The sequence below is a fragment of the Poecilia mexicana genome, unplaced genomic scaffold, assembly GCF_051168715.1.
Source record: "Poecilia mexicana isolate PSO_F unplaced genomic scaffold, ASM5116871v1 scaffold_20, whole genome shotgun sequence".
In the NCBI taxonomy this organism is placed as follows: Eukaryota; Metazoa; Chordata; class Actinopteri; order Cyprinodontiformes; family Poeciliidae; genus Poecilia; species Poecilia mexicana.
This window is the reverse complement of record NW_028263389.1, coordinates 5,035,752-5,055,443: the sequence shown is the minus strand read 5'-3', so window position 1 is coordinate 5,055,443 and position 19,692 is coordinate 5,035,752. Positions and strand designations below refer to the sequence as shown.

At 39.4% G+C, this 19,692-nt stretch overlaps 1 protein-coding gene across 1 annotated transcript in view; it reads left to right on the top strand.

The window, feature by feature from the left end:
* Nucleotides 1-7,485: 7,485 nt before the first annotated feature.
* ahrra (aryl-hydrocarbon receptor repressor a) overlaps nucleotides 7,486-19,692 on the top strand; it is a 71,953-nt gene continuing 59,746 nt past the window's right edge. The window contains exons 1-3 of the mRNA XM_014981426.2: nucleotides 7,486-7,831; nucleotides 8,227-8,319; nucleotides 9,651-9,832. Coding sequence (XP_014836912.2) covers nucleotides 8,258-8,319; nucleotides 9,651-9,832 — 244 coding nt within the window. The 5' untranslated portion in view covers nucleotides 7,486-7,831; nucleotides 8,227-8,257. The remainder of the gene's footprint in view (nucleotides 7,832-8,226; nucleotides 8,320-9,650; nucleotides 9,833-19,692) is intronic.

Here is a 19,692-nt window from a genome sequence, read left to right as displayed (position 1 = left end):
ACACTGAACGACGCTCGTTTATTCCGTAATTTTTTGCCTCTTGTTTGTCTTTGACATTAATATGATGCCACATTTCATCAAAATGAAAAAGATGCCAATAAAGTAAGGCAGATGCACGCTGTTGGTTAGAAGTTAGTAAATGGCTACAAGAAATAACAACCTACCAAACCCTGCCCATATTAATGGTCAAAGCAATAAATATACAAAGTTTACAATCGCTGAAACTGCCACAGACACGTTTGGACGAGGAGCAAAGTTTATCTTTTCACCATGTAGGGCGAGGAGGATTAGAGAAGTGCTAGAGAGAGAATTGTCGTGAGAGCTCCGAGTTTCAGTAGCAGAAGAGACAAAGATCGAGCTTTCTAGACACAGACCCGTTTTTGGTGTATCATCTGTTAAGTATGGAGGAGGATATGGGATGATGTGGGCCCGTTTCACTTCCAAAAACCGTGAGAAACCCTGTCAGAGGATGGCATTGTGAAGTCTTCGAACTGTTAGAACGTTTCATATTTTTAGAAAATCACTGAGCAGGACAGTGACCCAAAACAGAAATGGTTTGCCAAAAATAAAGTCATAATCAGTTTTGTATTTATCAGTGAATAAATTAGCTCTCATTCAGATTCTCCTGTTTTCCTCTCTCTTTACTAATCCTAGGATTCGTGGGTTATAAACAGTTGTAAATAAAATCTCTCGGCCTTTGCAACCGATTTTTGGTTTGCCCGTGCCAACAGCGTCCCGACATTTAGCCGCTGCCTGCTTCCACGCTTGCCATCCATCATCATCATTACTCCATCAAACAAATATGACTCATACGCTTTCTGAAACTCCGGGTGTCACGCAGCCGTGTAAGCCCTGCTGCCCCTGATTCTTGTGTAAAGTCAAAGAGCCCAAGCAGATTACAGAATGATCGAGGGACACAGGAAAAAGAGAGACAATCTCTGTTTGACCTCTTCAATCTGACCATCGAACGACCTTTGAAAAACCTAAAATCCAAACGTCAACAAAAGATTATCTCCGAAATCCCAAAATGTACCTTTTTTTTCCCCCCTAAAGCAGTTGATGCAAATCGTAATAGAATCAATGAAAGAAAAAAAAAAGGAAACCAAAGCATGGGTTTGAAAATGATTAGCACCTTTCATGCTGAGTGTTGACAGGATATTCTCATAATAGAATAGTTTTTGCAGTTTTATTGAAAAGTGATCATTGTTATGAATCAGGATATTTTTTCTTTGTGAGTTACTAGTTTGTAGCACATTCAAATGCTGTTCCGGATTTGAGATTTGCAGTCCCATGAGATAAAAGAAGATCGGCTTATTGTCCCCAAACAAATGTCAGCCTGATAAAGATGTGGTATTAAACACTTGACGTTCGGGGAGTGGGACTGCTCGGCAACTTTACAACTAAACCAAATTAGAGCAAATAGCTCAAACCTTAATATTAAAAACATGCTCCATAAAAGTCAGAACATGCGCCACATCTTATAAAATAATTTCAGTCCTGTTTTTTTTTTTTTTTTTTCTTTGGCTGAACAATGTTCTGCATGTCAGGGCTCATAAAGTGGCTCCACTTCCACACCAAATCCAGCTCTTCTATACTTCCTGCCCAATGATGAGTTTTCAACAACTTCTGCATGTGACTCAATCACTTTCCTGTGGTTTATTTTACACTCGGTCTTGCAAAAGTTTGCAACTTTTTCGCATTTTGTCGCGTTACAACCGCAAACTTCTTCATAGACTAACACAAACTATTGCATAATTGCGAAGAGGAAGGAAACGAAACATGGTTTTTGAAATGTTTCATTAATATGAATGTTGGAAGTGTGTCGTGGATGTTCTGAGTCCAGGTCTAATAATTGCCAGAAGTCACCTAATTAGTGAATGTGTTCACATATCACATATTGTGCGTCATTTAATGTCAGTGTAAGTCCAGGTGTTCGGTGTACGGTGAGAAATTTTTTCCAATATTATCTCAAGAAAAGTCCAAGTTTCAAAGAATGAAATCTGAAAAAATACAATTGGAAAAAAATATGTTGAAAAAAATAAAATCTGAATAAATAAGCTGCATTATTGTTGGTTGAACACTTGCATACACCTTACACCTAAGATTAAAATACATCTTAGGTGTAAGATGTATTTTAATCTTGACATTTTTTGATTGAGAAGTTTTTCAAATTAAAATTTTTAAAGGTGCTTTAATTTTAATTTAAAAGACATACCTGCTGAGCTCAGTATGGAGAACATTGTTAAATAGTTCATAGAGGAAAAATATATTGACTGCCTGAAGGTGGAGTTTCAGAAAGAGAGTCCCAATTTTAAGGCGTTAAATTACAAAGTCAAATTTCTTTTACATCATATACAATATATATATAGGTAACAAAATGACTTGATTGTACATATAATGCCACTACATACCTGGAAAATATATAATATTGTCCCTATAAGGTAAACAGCAAATATGTAGAAGAAGTTCTATATTCATTGTTGAGCAGGTAAAAAAAAATCTAAACTTGATTTTGGTTTATAATTAAGAACATACAAACTTGCTTTTTTGGCCCCCGAAGTACTTTTCAGTTGAAGATTTTGACCCATATGGCAAAACGTTCAGACATCACTAGGTTAGACCAAAGCAAGTTGATGCATTAGAATGGCCCAGTCAAAGTCCTAAGATGCAAATCCAATTGGGAATCTGCGGCAAGATAGTGAAAATTGATGTCGACACATACTCTCCATCCAATCTGACTGAGCTTGAGCCATTTCAAACGGAACACACTGCGCATTGTGTCCTTTGTTTTGCAGATAGCTTTACTTCCATTTGAGCAGTCATGTGGCACTTAATAAGAAAGAGTTTGCTCTAAATGACAGTGACAGGGGATCAGCGGGTGCATGTGTGTGTGTGTATGTGTGTGACTACTTTCCGATCCTGACCCTCCCATCAATTATGAACGTCCATTACGATCAGACCGGTCGTGTCACGGCCCCCCGCATGTCTCCACGGAATCCCACTGCGACACTAATGGAAACGTCTTAATCAATGAAAGCCACACTATTGCATTTGGCAAGCGGGGGCTTTCAGCAGGTCCACCCCGGTTCGTCTCCGAGCTCCTTGTTCCTAAGCGCGTGTTCAACCACACAAAAAAAAGGCACGCTGTATGGAGACGCATTCAGGGTTGCGTGCAAAGGTCAGCCCCGGTAGGGTTATCGGAAGTTTAAGCCCGGGCTAATCTGGAAGGCAGCTTGGATAATGTTGGCTGTGGATTTGCAACGATACCAAAGCTCCCTGTAGCTTTAACGGCAGCAGCTGACAGTCTTAACAAGGCCTCTATGGATCCACAGCTTCACCTGTCACAACAAATAAAACATCTCCCCTGGTAAAGTGCCACGTGCGCTGTCACTAGCGCAACCTGACTGCTTCATGCTAATGATTACAATGTCAGGCCTGTCAGAAGAGTAGACTGGGAACACATGGATTTGGTTGCTCTCATAGTAACTTCACCACCATTATTTTCCCCCCCTCCTCTCCCCCATACTACATGCATTATTAATAAGGACCAGAGGTGATTATAGCTATTTTACTCAACTTTATTGCTGTCGAAATGGGCAGTGACAGCTACATGCTGTCAGCAGGCTTTATTAGCCTGCAGATCAAAGTTTCAGCAAAACAATCACAACGCAAACATTTTTAGAGCTAATAAAAACGGCTGACGTCAAACTTCTTGAGCCGCATTACATCCCTCTATACCTTCCCATATGTCTGACAGGTATCAAAAATTATTCAAACCATTCCCGTCTGAATCTTTTTTCTTTTCCTCTCTTCCTCATCTAAGGGGCCGTTATAGAAACTCGAGTCAAGAGAAGATAAAAGGCATAAAGAAGAGGGCGTACGTCAACACCTTTAAAGATGACCAACAAAAGGCCTGTTATGCATATCCCTGTGGATTTGAAAGGGCCACTTCACATTAGCTTTGTGCCATTGTGCGTTACACTTGTGGGCAGTAGAGAAGATATTCATAAATTCTAACCTTAAGACTGGAAAGATGGAGTTTACATCTTTGGTTGCACGTCTCTCACTGACAATACCAAGAGTTTCAATCGGCTGATTTTATTCAGTTATGTTAACATTATTTTAATTATACATGAGTCCAAATTAAAGCTAAACAGAAAAGAAAAATAAATTACTTTTTCACAATATTGGTAGTAGAAAATAGAGCAAATAAAATTTGTTTTGTAATGTAGCAGCTACAGCTCAGTTGTAAAAAATATCTTTTTTTAATTTTTTTTTTTACCTCATCTAGGGTAAAATGTCTTTTCACCCAAGAGAGCACAAGCAGGGGACAACATGAGCCAACTTATGAATTAATGTTATTATATTTTCAGGTCTTTTGTGGCTTCCCCTTCATTAGAAATTAGCATTTTGTCATAAGAGAGTCGAGGTTATTTCATGACAACAGGACAATTTTATCGAGACAATTTAATCTATTGAGATAGGATTTTTGATAGCCCCTTTGTTTTATTTATTTATTTTTTATCTTTTAAAATCTATTTTGCCTAATCATGTTTATAATTTCCACGGAGCAAACACGACATATTACCACATGGAAACAAATACTTCGTGCTAACAAGAAAATTTTAACGCTAGCGGTTTTTTCAAAAGTCGTTTTTTTTTTCCTTTCCAAAAGTTCGTTATCAACCACAAAAGGAAAAACTTTACAGTGCGTACGGCCACATTCGGATATGTTCTCCAAGTTGAACACGGTACGTTTTCTTCTCTTTGTTTAAATGTCGTGTCAAAGAAAATGGACGCCCCCTTGTGGTATGTGCCATGTAGGCACTGTAAGAAAGATTTTAAGACTTTTACTCTACTTATAAAGCCACAAACAAATAATTTTCAGATTCTTTCTAGGCATTAAAAACAAGCATGTAAATCACATTATATAAACTGACTGTTTCTATATCGATTATGGATGTTTTAATTGTATCTATTAGGGTCGTATTAGTCTTCTGTAATGTAGTTGTAACGCAGTGTAGTTATTTTTGTTTGTTTCTTGTGCAGAACGAGCTTCTTTTGGTGGATGTTTGTTTCTGTGTGGCGACAGAAGGAGTGGCTCTCTCCGGAGCCCCTGTGACGTCAGAGCCTCCACCCTTGGAAGTTGAGGCTGGTGTTTTGGGAGAGTATCTTAACCAAATTATTAGATTTCAATAGTAGGCTACAGAAACAGAAATGGGGCATCCGAGTCAGGTGACTGAAAATAACCGCAGCTCTTCCAGTGATAAATGTAAAAATAGGTACACCCAGTGCAGTTTCGTAAGTCCCAAGTCACTCCTGATGATACTTTCATGTAAACAACCCACGCAGGCGCCAAACTTTAATCTCGCGACTTTATAGAGGCACTATGTGTTTGTTTTGAAGAGGATTCCAGGATAAACAAAAGGATTTCTTTCACGTTTGACGCAACTGTCACGCTTTTCCCGCTGAACCATCCGGTTGCTGGAAACTACATTTAAGTTGGTTCAAAGACTTCCCCGTTAGTCCATTAGAAAAAAAAAAAAAAAAAAAAAAAAGAAAAAAGGCTCGTGCCTGGATGTGAAGCCGCTGTTTCCCAGACACGAGTCTCCGGTTCTCCACCGGAATTTCGCGTCGGCAGTCTCGACTGTCCTGTTTGAAAGTGGCGACAGCCGCTGTAGTGAGCGCGAGGTCCCGCCCCTCTCGTTGTGTGTGTGTGTGTCTGTGTATGCGCACGCGGCAGTTCGCGCGAGCCATTTTAAGCATATGCTGCTTTCACGTGCTCCTCGAAAAGATAAAAACTGATGTATCACCACAAATACTAAACGGGGATTCACACAAACATAATGCAGAAATTTAGCCGAGTTTTTCTTTCGAAATAAAACATGGTAGGGATTGGAATCCAGTTCAACACATCCAGTTTTTTTTCCCTTTTTCTTATGAAAACGATTAACAAAAAAACCCAACAAAAAACAAACAAACAAACAAACAAATGCAATAGTTATCAAACTTTTACAGCAAGAACCGCCCTCGTAAATTACTTATGTAAGCACAAGCATCATGAAAGACATTTAAAACAAAAATTACAGTGGGACAGTACGTTATACTTGCCACTGAACATAATAATAATAATAATAATAATAATAATAATAAACAAAGTATAATTATGCATTTAATTTTTATTCAAATGTTTCAGCTTAAAAGAGGAAAATTCCCAATCCTGACCTCAAAATCCAAAATGTCTGCTTTGCATGTTAAACTTGGTGATATTTACAGGAAAAGAAACAAACAAAAATTGGTTTATTTGTATTTCTAATTGGCATGCATCTAGCAACAAGGTATGCACAGCTTTGATAAAAATTTGCTACAGTAGCGTTAAAATTTCCCATACGCTTTAACATTCTATATTGAGTTACGAGAGAAAGTTGGTGGTTGAAGAAAAGCTTTTGCTTGCTTCAAAGAAAGCAAAATTCAAAGTAAAAATTCTGGATAGTTGTAATATGGAAATCAAAGGAATTATTTTTTTTTCTACACTGTTTGAAAGTACAACATGCATTAAAGTAAGTTCTCAGCTTGGTAAGCCCAGTCAACAAAACCCTCCAGGTCCCACCACCAAAACTTGTTCCTGGTGTAGTGTCCAGGTCAGTGATGTTAACTTGTTTTATAGAAAAAATATATAAAACACATATGATTTTTATTTTTTTAGATAAAAAGGCTTTTTATTTATTATCTTTTTTTATGAAAAAGCTTGTTCATTTGTCTGTATTGCACTGCGATATATTGTATTGATTGTACCTTAAGGAGCTACACGTGACAACTAGCCTTTATGGCTACCTCTAGCATGCTATGTGATGTGAAGTGTCCCTTTTTAAATAAATAAACAACAACAACAACAATAGCTCATATAGCTGTATTACAAAATGCTTCATGGTCATTTCAAATGCAATGCACACTGTGACAGAAAAGACTGAAAAAGAGAGAGAAAAAAGAAAGGATGACAGGTGAAGTAAAGAGTTAAAAGGAAAAGTGGAAGAAAAGAATAGAGGAGGGGAAATAGTGCATAATAATTCACCCTAGAAATTTGCTTCTACACCTGCAGAAAGAAAAAAAAAATCAAGAATCAAGAAACCACAGCACAAACAACATATTTAACAACAACGATGTCAATGAAAAGCATGGGGGACTAATTAATACAAGCTTGTGTGTTTATAAGATTTCTCCATATGAATGTGCAATGGCAGGGGTGAGGAGACACTGACGTCCCCCCCAGTACCCGACATGGAGGAGATGGGAGCCACAGACTTCATAAGACCCCCCCCCCCCACACACACCGACCCCAACTCCCCCTCGTAAGCTGGATGCTCAGTGTGGGAACCACAGTCTCGATAATCTTCAAACCACAACAAAACGACCAATTCCCACGTTACGCACAGCATTTGAAAGCAGCATAAGCTCCTGTTCTGTGTGTGTGTGTGTGAGCTCGTGTGGTGGTGTGTGCGCTCGCGCCGGTTTTTGCGAGGCAGCGAGTTGCGTGCGAAGAGCTCGACATGTCATTCAGAGGAATCCGCCACCTGAAACGCGAGGAAGTCAAGGCGACTCAATTGGGTATAAAGAATCAGCCAACATCTGCCTCCGAGCAGAGCGACGCTGATGAAAACATCAGCGCGGAGCTCGTGCAGGGACCCCGGCCGCGTTGTGTTTTGTCTTCCCGCTGGATCTATCACTTCCCGGAGCCGGTGCACCTCCGCCAGGCGCATCTCTTTGGAACATTTTAAAGTGGATGTGATTCTGGAGCCAACTCGATTCTGGATTTAATCCACGGAGATTCTGGGTTAGTGTATTATTCTCAGATTTTTTTATTAGTTTTTTTTTGTGTTTGTTTTAAGTTTCGTGATAATTTTTTTAAATGCTGTTTTTGAATTTGCACCGTCCTTTTAACAACATCAACAATAAGTTATGATTAACACTCTTGATGACAAGATAATTTAAGCATTTACGTTTGACAACTTCTCCAGCTCATCTTAACTTAATATGGGGGGGACGGAAGGGATGCACTCATTTTCTACACATTTGATCTGGAGGGGGGGGGTCAAAGCTTGACCTTTGGAAACGTAGTAATGGTCAACAACATGCTGCTTTTGAAGCTGTCATCCTGCACGTGCCCTGGAAGTGTCTTCCTCCAGCCGCTTCGTAAAGCAGCTCTAACTTGCCGTGTCTTATCCGCAGCGCACCTGTTACCTCCACGGAGCGCAAGATCATGATCCCACCTGGAGACTGCATGTACGCGGGCAGAAAGAGGAGGAAGCCCGTCCAGAAACAGTTAAGGAGCCATGCTTGATCTTGTGCATGTATTAGATAAGTGCTCGCGAGTGCGCGTATATTATTATTATTATTTATATATTTTTCAGGCTTACTCTTAAGAACAACAAAAAAGAAACTTTAAGCACAATTGCTTTTGGAGTTTTTGTTGCATATTTATGAATTAAGTCTTCACCGTAGAGTAGATTTTACAAGTATTTTAGTCTAAGTTCATGGTTTTAAGATAATGAGGCTGAACAGTTGATAAATTAGGTTTTTGCTTCTTTATTTTTATTTTAGTGACTTCTCGTCACTTTATGTGATGCAGACTTCTCGTATTTGATCCTAAGGGATGTAATGAATAGTGATAACTGTTATATAAGTTAATAAAGAGGGAAGTGGTAATTTTTTTCCCCTCCCTCCTACTCCCCCCCAAAAATGGCCTGTGGCATTTATAAAGTTTTCATGGTCGGCCCTGCCTTTTGCTGCTGATCTGAGAGGAAATCTTTGCCACATCAAAACCACTTCTCTGCATGGACATTTTCAGCTCCTAAAATGAAACGAGCACAATGGTATTCTGCTGTTTTTGTGGTTGCCTTTGTTTTTTGTTTTCATTTCGGTAAAGTGAAAAATAAAACAACAACAAAAAACTTAATTTGCACCTCCATGCTCCAGTCAAACCAACGGCAATTGTTCAAGATAATACCGGGAAAAATCACAAAGTCTTCCCACACTAACTTTACTGTCGGAAAACACTTGGAAGAACGGGTTTTATCGTGCAAGATTCCTGTTTCTTAGTCATTTTCCCCCCACCCCAAGCCTATTGTCAAAAGAGACAAATAAATGTGGTTTTATGGTGTATTTAAGGCAGAGAGGAAAGACTTCCTTGTGCGCAGTGTGGTTTTATCAAGTCTTGACTCTGCGGTGCTTGCCCTGCAAGAGTCATTAAAAATAAACCTGTTTTTATGCTAAGAGGGTTATGAGGTTATGAAGACTAGGTTTGCATTTAACGCAGATTATTTCCTAAAAGTAACTTTGCTGAAAAAAAGTTTTGCTGAAAAATTGACAAAGTTAGTAGTCATTTCTGCTTCAGGGTCCAAGCTGATAGACTTGCTGTCAGGTGTATTTTTTTTCCTGTGATGTTAAAAACCTGACATAAGGTATACATTTAAATAGATAAAAAACTGTTTTAAGTAAAGTTCACCAAATGCGTCATTTTTGTCGGCTTGTTTTCTCAAGTCTAAGTTTAGCTTCAGAAGTTCACCGAAGGAAATGCTTCTTGTCTTTTACACCCGCCTGATCCCAAACTTTCACGTCTCGACGTTTATTCCCGTCCGCCTTGTCGTCGACAGGAAGCCGTCCTCTGCCAACGAGAAAAGCAACCCGTCCAAGCGGCACCGGGACAGGCTCAACGCCGAGCTGGACCGCCTGGCCAGCCTGTTGCCGTTCCCTCCGGACGTCATCTCCAAACTGGACAAGTTGTCCGTGCTGCGCCTCGCCGTCTCCTACCTGCGCGTCAAAAGCTTCTTCCAAGGTAAAGAGTGCCTCAAAAGTTTGTATTGTGGTGCTCAGAACTTTTGGTTCCCCCATTCCCCCTTACTGTGCGAGCACAGAAGACGGTGTGGAGTGTTTCGGCTGATGAAAATAGTTAATTTCAAGTTGTTTGTTTTAATGGAGAATATTCTGTCAGGGCATCTTTTTCCCATCTCTCTTAGCGCCCTTCTTCTGGAATGCTTGTGAGAGACTCCACAGCATAAACATTTTACCAAGCTGCTAAGGATGAGTCATGAGTTCAAGACGGTTCATAAATATGAGAGAAAAAGTCTGTTTTTCTGGCTTAAATCACCGCTGTGCCTTTGTTTACTTGTGTTACATGTAAATGGAAAGGGGGCTGATTTGGAGTCTTGTTTTCTGATCCATGCGCCGTCTTGCTCCTCCTCCTGCTCCTCATGTTGCTCCGCCATGAACTTCAAATATTCATGTGTCCCTGAAGACCGTATTCAGTTGCCGCTGGCCTTGAATGCTGCTTTATTAATGCAAACGCTGCAGGCGCAGATGATGAAAATTAGATTCTTTTTTTTTCTTTCAAGTGAAATAACAGCAGCGTGTGACATTCGCCTCTTAATATTCCCAGAGAGAAACTTTCACGATTTATATGAGATTCTCACAACATGATAACCTTGAGTAAAAACAGCACAGCATCAGGGTATTAACGCAGAGATTTAAAACTATAAACAGCAACATAGTAGTGATGTAATAGCTTTTCTCTACAAAAAGAACTCATCAGGTGTCATTGTTGAAACTGTTTCCTTAGCAAGAGTGAATCAGCATACGGTCAAGTAGTTCTCACAACTTGACTGCATTTTACAAGGCAAGAAAAATTCCCAAAACAACAAATCTGATATTCTCTGCAAGTATAAAGAAAATATAGTTGAAATAAACTTTTAGATTCCGTTTTTAGTTACTCTGACTCCAGAGTTTCCGTGCGTGTGTATTTTCAGTTCATTGAGGTAAATGTACTCAGAGGCAAGATTCAGCACTCTGCTTTCAACTTCTCTTCAGTGGATTCTCTTGTTTGTTCTCGTGTTTTCTGGAGTTTTCCTCTGTGTTTCAGCTTGCTAAGTTAATTAATCACCTGAAAAGTGTCTCTCCTACCTCCTAGGTCCTCCACCAACTCCACACACATGGGATCAGTAGTTTTACTTGTAGCCAGTTGACCAGTACAGTGATTGATGGTTGAGGGTGAGCTCTGAAAACTCTGATCTCAGCGAAGCTTTCTGATGCTTCAAAACTGTAGGAATGGTGTGACGGAAAAAATTCGAGCGATTTTGAAGCCGTAGCTTTCAGAAACCTCGGTGAAACTCCACTGTGTCTACATGTGGTGACACGGAGTAAGGAGGATAAAAAGGCGAATGGGGAGGAAAAGTCAAGGTCCCGCAAAGTTCAACGCTTATTGTGTCTGCCTCAATGGGGTGAAACAAAGTTCCCATCATTGTTTCTGAGAAGTCTGTTTGGGGATTTGTAAGCTTCATCTGTACTAAAAGTTTTGCCCCCTTGCCCCGGTGATCTCCAGAGTACGCTTAATCTCCACCATCCGGTGCCTTGGTTTGGCATGACACCCAACAACTGGCATCCTGTTGGCTCCTTCCTTCTCACACACATGCTTACTCCCTCTCTCTGTCTCTGTCTCTCTCTTTGGCATGTACCTGAATACTCATTTAGCTTAGCCGGCACGCAAAGTTGAAGAACAGGTGCTAATCTGAGTAACTAAGTGGCCATGAGTTCATGGAGAGGTAAAGATATCTTTCGCTTCCGAGGCATGGGGCGATGCTGAGAATTATCCCAGCCGAGGGAATCCAGGAAAACTCTCGTAAAGCGATGGAAGTGAGTCGCATCGTCAGCTGGCGTCTTCGTCAGCTCGGAGTTGCGCTCCGTATTCCAAACATCCGAGACGCCGCCGTGGGAAACGCTGCAAGCGTTTGGAATATGCATCTGGCCCGCGGCCTGTATTTGTTTACTCCTCCTCTGCTGTTATTAGTGGCAGTAGTGACCGGCTTATCTGACCTTTGATGCTTCACAAATGAGATTAATTAGAGAGGAACATGAGAGATTTGGTTGTGTTTACATCTGGAGTCTCTCTGTGCGGCCTCCATCTGATGAACCGCCTTGACCCACATTATCAACACCTCCCTACGCCTCTTGTCCCACCCTCACCCTCCTCCACCCTCATCATCCCCATCCGAAGTGCGAACGCGGAGCGAGGCTGGAGCATTGCTACATAAATCTAAGATGAGCAGCAAAGTACATGTCCACATCCTTCCTGTGGTTTCAAACAACAGTCAGAATTGTCTATGAGTCACTGACAGAAAATAAGACATGAAACCTGCAGCTTTAAGTTTCATTTGTCTTTATGAGCCGTTTTAAGTGAGGAAGAATCTATTTTTCTTTCTTTTTTTTTTTTGAGGGTGCAGTTATCTATGTTGTCCAGCAGGGGCTGTGTGAAGTTGCTTGCTGATGATTATGCAGATGTTAGATTTTGAGAACAGACTGGACTGTTAGATACACATTTATTGACTGAATCAGAAAATGACCTTTTTTTATTTTTTTCATTCAGAGAGACAGAGATAGAGGTCATGAAGCAGGTGCTTTTTGGAGGATTTGTACAAGTGCTCACCTGTGTACTTTGTACAAATATACCTTCAGGCTGTATCTACCTGCATGTGTGTAAATAAAAACCAGCAACTGACAGTTTTTACTATTTCACTTTGATCTCAAGGAAGGCAGCCAATCAGCATTTGATGTACTTAAAAACAAAATACAATCAGATGAAATTATTCCGTGGTTTATTAAATAGTCATAAGGCAGGAAAGTGTGTTAAAATACTACTATATCATATAGTATACGATATGCAAGAAAAGGTTTAGTATGACTGTTAGAATGTAAGACAGTGAATGAAATAAAAAGTTAAATATAAACTCTCCAGAGATCATAGATTTTAGGAGTGAAAATGTTCTGTATTTCCTCAAAGATTGAGTTAAATCTACTTTTTTCCAGTCAGGTGTGAATTTGCTTGCACGTCAACAGGTGAGCTGTAATTTCCTCTCTGCCGTGTTAGGTCGCTGCCCTCTTTGTAACTGCTGAGCCGGTTAAATATTTAGCATTAATTTAACACTCTTTGATCGTCTCTCCTGCGGGTTTCACAGTTGGCAGACAAAACTGTTCAAACAATCACATGCTAGTTTTTTTTTTTTTTTTGTGAAATCGAAACAAATAACGATTGTTCATCCACTGTAATTAAAGTCAAACAGATACTGTAGTCATGGGTTAACTACTAAAAAAAGGGTTCAGTGATATTATGGGTTGTACGTGTAATAAATGCATGATTATGTGGATGGATTTGGAGCGGGAATATTGATAACTTTGCACTTCCTTAAATATGTAAAACAAAAGATCTGAACTTGTGCTTCTTGTTGTTGGTATTTTTTTTGCACATATTCAAAAAAATAAACAAAGAAACAAACTGTTGCCTTGCAGCAAGAAACCACAACACAGGCAGACAAGGTTCTGGTTTGAATCTTTCTGCAAGGAGTTCCCTTGTTCTTCCTGTGACCTGACAGGTATGATACATTTCCTTTCATCTGGCATTTAAGCCAACAGGCCAGGTGTCGACACTGCACACTGATAAAAGAGAAAAAGAGGCTTTTTTAAACCGGAGAACCCAAAGACCTCACGGTTAAAAGTCTATTTATTCTCCTACGCTCACAGTCTTATACAGTAAATGAGCCTAATGAAATGCGCTCTTCAGGCTATCAGATCAGCTGATCTAATTCTTGCTAACACCCACCTATTTGCTGTTGGCACGCTATGCGTCTAAAGCAATGTCCAACAATATTGCATTGCTTTCTGTGGCCTTTGTGTGCCTGTGTTGTGGTTTCAACTAGGAGTGCAGCACGTGGTTTAATTTGCCTGCTGCGGCCAACGGTTTCCCCTCTCTTTGGACACAAATGGAGAGTTTATATTACTTTAGAAAGCTTAAGGCTCTGCAAATGTACTGATTAGCAAGGCACTATGCCACAGTAAGTTAGTGACTGGCAGTACAAAAGCTTTGTGTTGTGTAGGAGATGGTTTTACATTTGTATATTTGCTAACCCCGCCCTTCCAAAAAAAAAAAAAAAAAAACCCCAAAACAATTAAACCCTTGAAATTTGTTGCTTTTTTTAAGCTTCTTTTCTTTTCAGTAAGATTGGTGTTTGCATATAGTGGGAGGTTTTTAATTGTCAGTTGCCCAATAGGGAAATGGTGTAACCAACATCTTGTTTCAGTGGTGTCGCTTCAAACCCTAATTCATTAAATTGACTCTCAACATCACATGAAAACCCACCACAGCATTTCTGATAAATTGAAACAGTACACCTAGTACTATATTTGTTTTGATGTATTAAAAAAAATCCCAAAACAAGAATATTAAACTGGAAATCAAAAGTTTGTTAGCATCTGTTTAATAGTTTTTCTTTGCGTTTCTGCATGGTCACGTCTTTTGTCAGGCATAAATCAAGCCATAGTTAATGTTTACCCTTATGTTTTTACACAGCAGTTGATTTATACAACATTTCCTTTGCTTGCTTTTTTCAATCTGTAAATCTAGCTTGTGTGAAGGGCATGAAAAATGTCTGTCAGATGAACAGAGAAACTCTTAGAACAGATTCGTGTGCTTCTGAAATGACTTTGGTTTCTTAAAACCACTGGAAATGTTAAGCAAAGATCCTTTTACTTTATCAGTTTTAAGGATAATAGCTGGAGTCATCATACTTTTCTCAGAATAAAAGTATTTAAATAATCTTTTTGCACATTTTTTTTTATTACAAACCATTAACTATTCCACTACTTCAGGCGAATCATTTGAAATATTAGCAATAATTCAAACATACATGTAGTTAATACAATCCAGAAACATATTCTGTTTGTTTTTAGGTTTTACTATGCATGCAGCTTTGTAAATGCTAACACATTAAACTGCTATTTTATTTTTTGAATGTTACATTAAGTTTCAAGGGCTAAAAGACACTTATAAATAAAATTTTAACTGTTGTCATTCATATTTATATGTTCATCATCAAGACTGTAGTACATATTTGAAAATGTCCTCACATGGAATAATGTCAATTAAAATACACTTAAAACCTGCAAGTCTAGATCAAACAAAACCAAATAAACCCAGTAACAATACAGTTTCACACCTGTTAGCTCAAGCTTGATGACTTTCACGCCGTTTTTTCATCTAGTTATCTTGTTTGCCCTCCATTAAAAATGACACAATTAAGTAATAAAAACATAAAATGGTTCAAAGATTTCCAGAAACTTCTCCCTGAATAACGTCTATAAGGTACTCAACTGGCTAGCAAGTACAGCTTTAGCATTAAGCTAGCTAAGGCTCTATTCACAGTTAAATTAAAACTATACCCCTGATAAACATACCTGCCCAACTGTTTTCTGTTGCAAAAAAGATACAATTAAGGCATAAAAATTATGAAATAGTTAAAAAGCTTTTAAATCTATTTTAAAACCTTCTCCCTGAATGCCGTCTTTCAGGACCTCAACTTGCTAGCAAGTTCAGCATTAGCGCTAAGCTAGCTAAGGCTTTATTCAAAGTTAAATTATGAATATATAACCCGCATAAACACACCAGCCTTACTGATCTCTGCTGAAAATGGTGAACTGGAATTGCGGCTGACTAAACAAACACCAATAGATTTTCATTAAAATGTTTAAGTTTGCAAAATAAAGTGGCTACTGGTCAAACTTAACCCTTATCTGACACTAGATTTTTAAAAACTAAATCTAGCTTGAATCTAGCTTGATTTAAAGTGTGAGTAATTTCATGGCTTATATCTATCCTCTCCAAAAATGTATTTTTATAGTGCATAATAAACACCCAAAAGCTCCAGAAACTGTGAACTGCACAAGCCAGTGTTTCTTCTGAGACGGATCTCATAAGCCAGCTGTGTATAAAGGCCTTTGATGTAAACGTATCCACATCGAGCTGGACGCTCCATTGAACCTCCTTTCTTAGCCTTCATGCCATGTTAGGTAGTGACAAGGTAGGAAAACATAAACCTAGACAGAAAAGAATACAAAAACAAAAAACCAACAAAAAAACAGCAGCGCTTTGGTGTAGATATGTGTTGCTAATCAAGCGTATGCAGTGCAGTTTCAAAATGAGTTTCCTTGGGCTGTTATCTGCTTGCTGAGCTATAATAAAAGAGGAAGAGAAACACCACAGAGCCCACAGACTCACGCCAGGCAAGTGACGTCAGCAAGTAGACAGGAGACAGTTTTGTAACCCATCCACCCGACAGAGGAAGGAGGGAAATAAGACACAACAATCAGTTTGAATCTTTATTGTATCACCAGGTAATTAAAAAACAATTTCACAGAGGTAAGCCACCACGTCGCCATTACTTTGGGTTTATTCTTCCCATATCAGGTCTGTATCAAATTTGGTCATAACCAGTGCAGGCCGTTTGATTTCCTAAAGCGGGAAGTGCAGCAGCGTGACAGCCGCTTCTGAATGGAGTCTTTTTGCTCAAGGGTGGAACTGTGGATCAGGTCAAATCATAGACAGACTTTTGTGTTTGCTAAACTCCCAGTGACCCTACACTTTTTCCTTCCTTAACACACAGACAAGATGGTCAGGCGGAATCCGAGATGTATCGGCACGATAGCGAATGAAGTGCAAAGGTTCAGTCGCGGAAAGGTCACGGTGTGGTCAATTTATTGTTTCTGAAACAAAGTTAATTCACTCCTGACATCTAAAGCGGGGCTCTCGTTCTCTAATGCGACAATTTAGTTACATTGGAAGATCTTCAACTTAGATACACTGATTGGATTATATAAATATTCTTAAAGCACATAAGCAAAGAAATCTGAAAAGTGTGGCATTGATTTGTACAAAGTTCCCTTTACTCAAATATCTTGTGTTATCATAAAATTCCCCCCCAAAAAAGACACTGAAATTTGTGGCTGCAATATGACAAAAACGTGAATTTAAGTGTACCTTAAATTCTTTTTGTTTAAAAATTGTATACCTTTATTTTATCTGTACTTTTGTCAGACTGAACTTTTAAACCTTGCGAAGGTTTAAAGGTGATTGGTAGATGCCAGAGAGCCTTTGGCTTTTCCATTTGCACCTACTGCTTGATCCAATTACGGCGTTAGAGGGTCAAGGAGATAAGCATCACTTGGAATCAGTGAAACATGATTGGATAGCAGGCATCAACTTGACACACACTTCAATGGACCAGCACAGACTCAGACTCCCTCCAAAAAACACTAAAATGTCACTCCAAGCCAGAAGCCCAATTACGTGATGATGTTGGTGTGAAACCCCCTACAGCTTTCCTCATGCGACATGGGTAGGTCAGACCGACCTGCTCTCTGCTCTCTTGTCTCCTTTTCAGTCGTTTCTTAAACACATTTGTTTGTTGCACTGGCATCTGTTCAGGAAAATCACCTTCCACCATAAACAGTGCGTGATCAGGCCTCGGTGCCACTGCTACAGCTTCCCTCTTCCTCTTTCCTCCGCATGCGATGTTTGTACGTTCGTGCAACAAGTTGTGAAGATGTACTGCAGCTGAAAGCACAGACGGTGCTTAGGTTAATCTACACCTACTGCAGGCTGAATCACTTTCTTAACGTCCCTTTCCTTGATTTAGGTGCACAAGAGCCGCAGTTTGTTTTAAATGTCGTGTTTGTGGACAAGAATTAGTCAAGCGCTTCTCAAGAGAGTGGCAAGAGAGTAAAACATTACTTTTGCTTTGAAACAAGCTGAATTTAAACCAGTACACCTTTGCTTTGCCTATCTATTGGCCTATTTTTGCTTACTGTACTTTGACTAGGCTGGTTTTCCTCTTGCTCAGGTTACATTTTCAAATTTTAGTAAGTTCTAGCAATTCAAAAATTCTAAAACAAGACACAGATATGTTTGGTTCTTCATTTTAATGTGCGACTCTGCCCACCCTCTTCTATACACTCCGTCTGAAATGGTAAAACACAATTGTTACCATCTAGTACTAAAGAATAGCAATGCTAATCCCTTGTGTGTGCTAAGAAGCATGACAGTTAAATCAAGGAATGACCCTGGATTTGCTGGGGCCTCTCAGTCGCCGTAGACATTGAATTCACTTCAACAGAGTGGGACTTTTTAAAGGAAAGGGGGCCAGCAGAGCCCCTCAAGATCACAGAGGCCATAAGTGAATTACTCCCATCAGTACTGCAGAGGGGGCTCCATTAGACTCCTCACTGTAACAGCCAGAGGCAGCCACGCAGCACTGGGTGATGTGTTTGTGTGCAAACAGTCGGGTATAGTGTGTGTTTCGGGTGTAAGTGAGTATGAATAGACAGCCAGGGACTCCTGCAGAGGGAGCAGAAGCCTTTGTTGGTCCAACACTATTGTTGGAAGCTGTCGTGTGCAATTAGTGTCACGGCTGCCGCTTAGCGAGGCGCTCCGCCTCAGCAAGGGGAGCGCAGAGGGATAAGGAGGGAAGCAACAAGCACTCCAAAGCCCCTGGAGATTAACTTGATAATTATATTATGGTGACACTTTAACAGTGCAGCAATGCTGCAAAACATGCTGACATTTCCCAGCTGTTTTAAAACGGCGTGTTCAATTTACACGATTACAAATCTTACATGCTGCTCTGAAGAAAACTGTTTGGCTGAGGGAGAAAACCAGTTTGTCTTGTGCTGATTAAATACAAGCTGCTGCACATTTCAGAGATTATTTCACATCATTCCAGGTTAGGAATTTACATCAATTCCCCTTTACAACAAATACACACCTTGTTGGTCTTTTCTCTAACGTTTAACATAGCTTAGAGATTTAGCCTTCCCAATTGTGATAAAAACAAAGTTATCATCAGTAGTTATGAAATTAGTTTTTTCACCTCTGGTAGAAAGATGTTATGTCACTATTCACTTTTTAAAAAAATAAGGAAGTCCTCAGAGTGGTGGAAGGCTAACAGGTACCCAGACAGTTTTAGCTAGCCGCTGTTTTAGCTAAATTGATCAATTTCAAGAACTCAAGCAGAAAATGCTTATATGCTTGGGATAATGTGCTGTATTTCACATCAATGCTTCCACAATAGACCGTTGTTACATCTATTGCTGTTCTTTTAGTTAAGCCGTTAGTTTAATATCCAATATGGCTGCGTAAACTCTTTGTTAGCACTTTTTGATGGTTTGGGTCTCAATAAATAGGACACACAGTGGTATATAATGTCAATTTGTGAACATGGTTGTTTTGTATTTGTACAAATTAAATTGAGGGAAATTGTTACTGGCTTACGTTGCTAACAGTGGCTAGCAAACTGCACAGTGCCGTGATTCCCACATGAGACTAACCAAACACACAGAAAACTACAGAGTGGACTTTGTATTTTAGTTACTGGTTTGTCATTCATACGATGGTATCAAAATTTAACTTTTTCAAAATTGTCCAGGTTTAAAAATGATCACACAGGATGTTGTTTGGTTCAGACAACAGAGACAACTGAACAACTGTGGTGTTAAATAAAGTCGAAAGAGGTAATGTTTGATATCTCCCAATACCTTATACACTAAAAATAGCTTTTTAATTTTGCTTAAGTAGCAAAAATGCACTAAAACAAGCAGTTAGCCTTCCAATATGAAGGGGGATTCCTTCTGTTTTCTTCAAACTAACTGCAATGTAACATCTTTCTATTAAAGTTATGGAAGTGTTACTGAGAAAAACTTCTTGAAATCTCACTTTTAAAAAATCCAAAGTGCCTCTTTAAGCTTCAGAACTGCTATTTTTATGTTAGGAACTTCAAAGTCAAACAATTTCCCGTAAGTTTCCTAAACGTTGGCTGTTTTTAG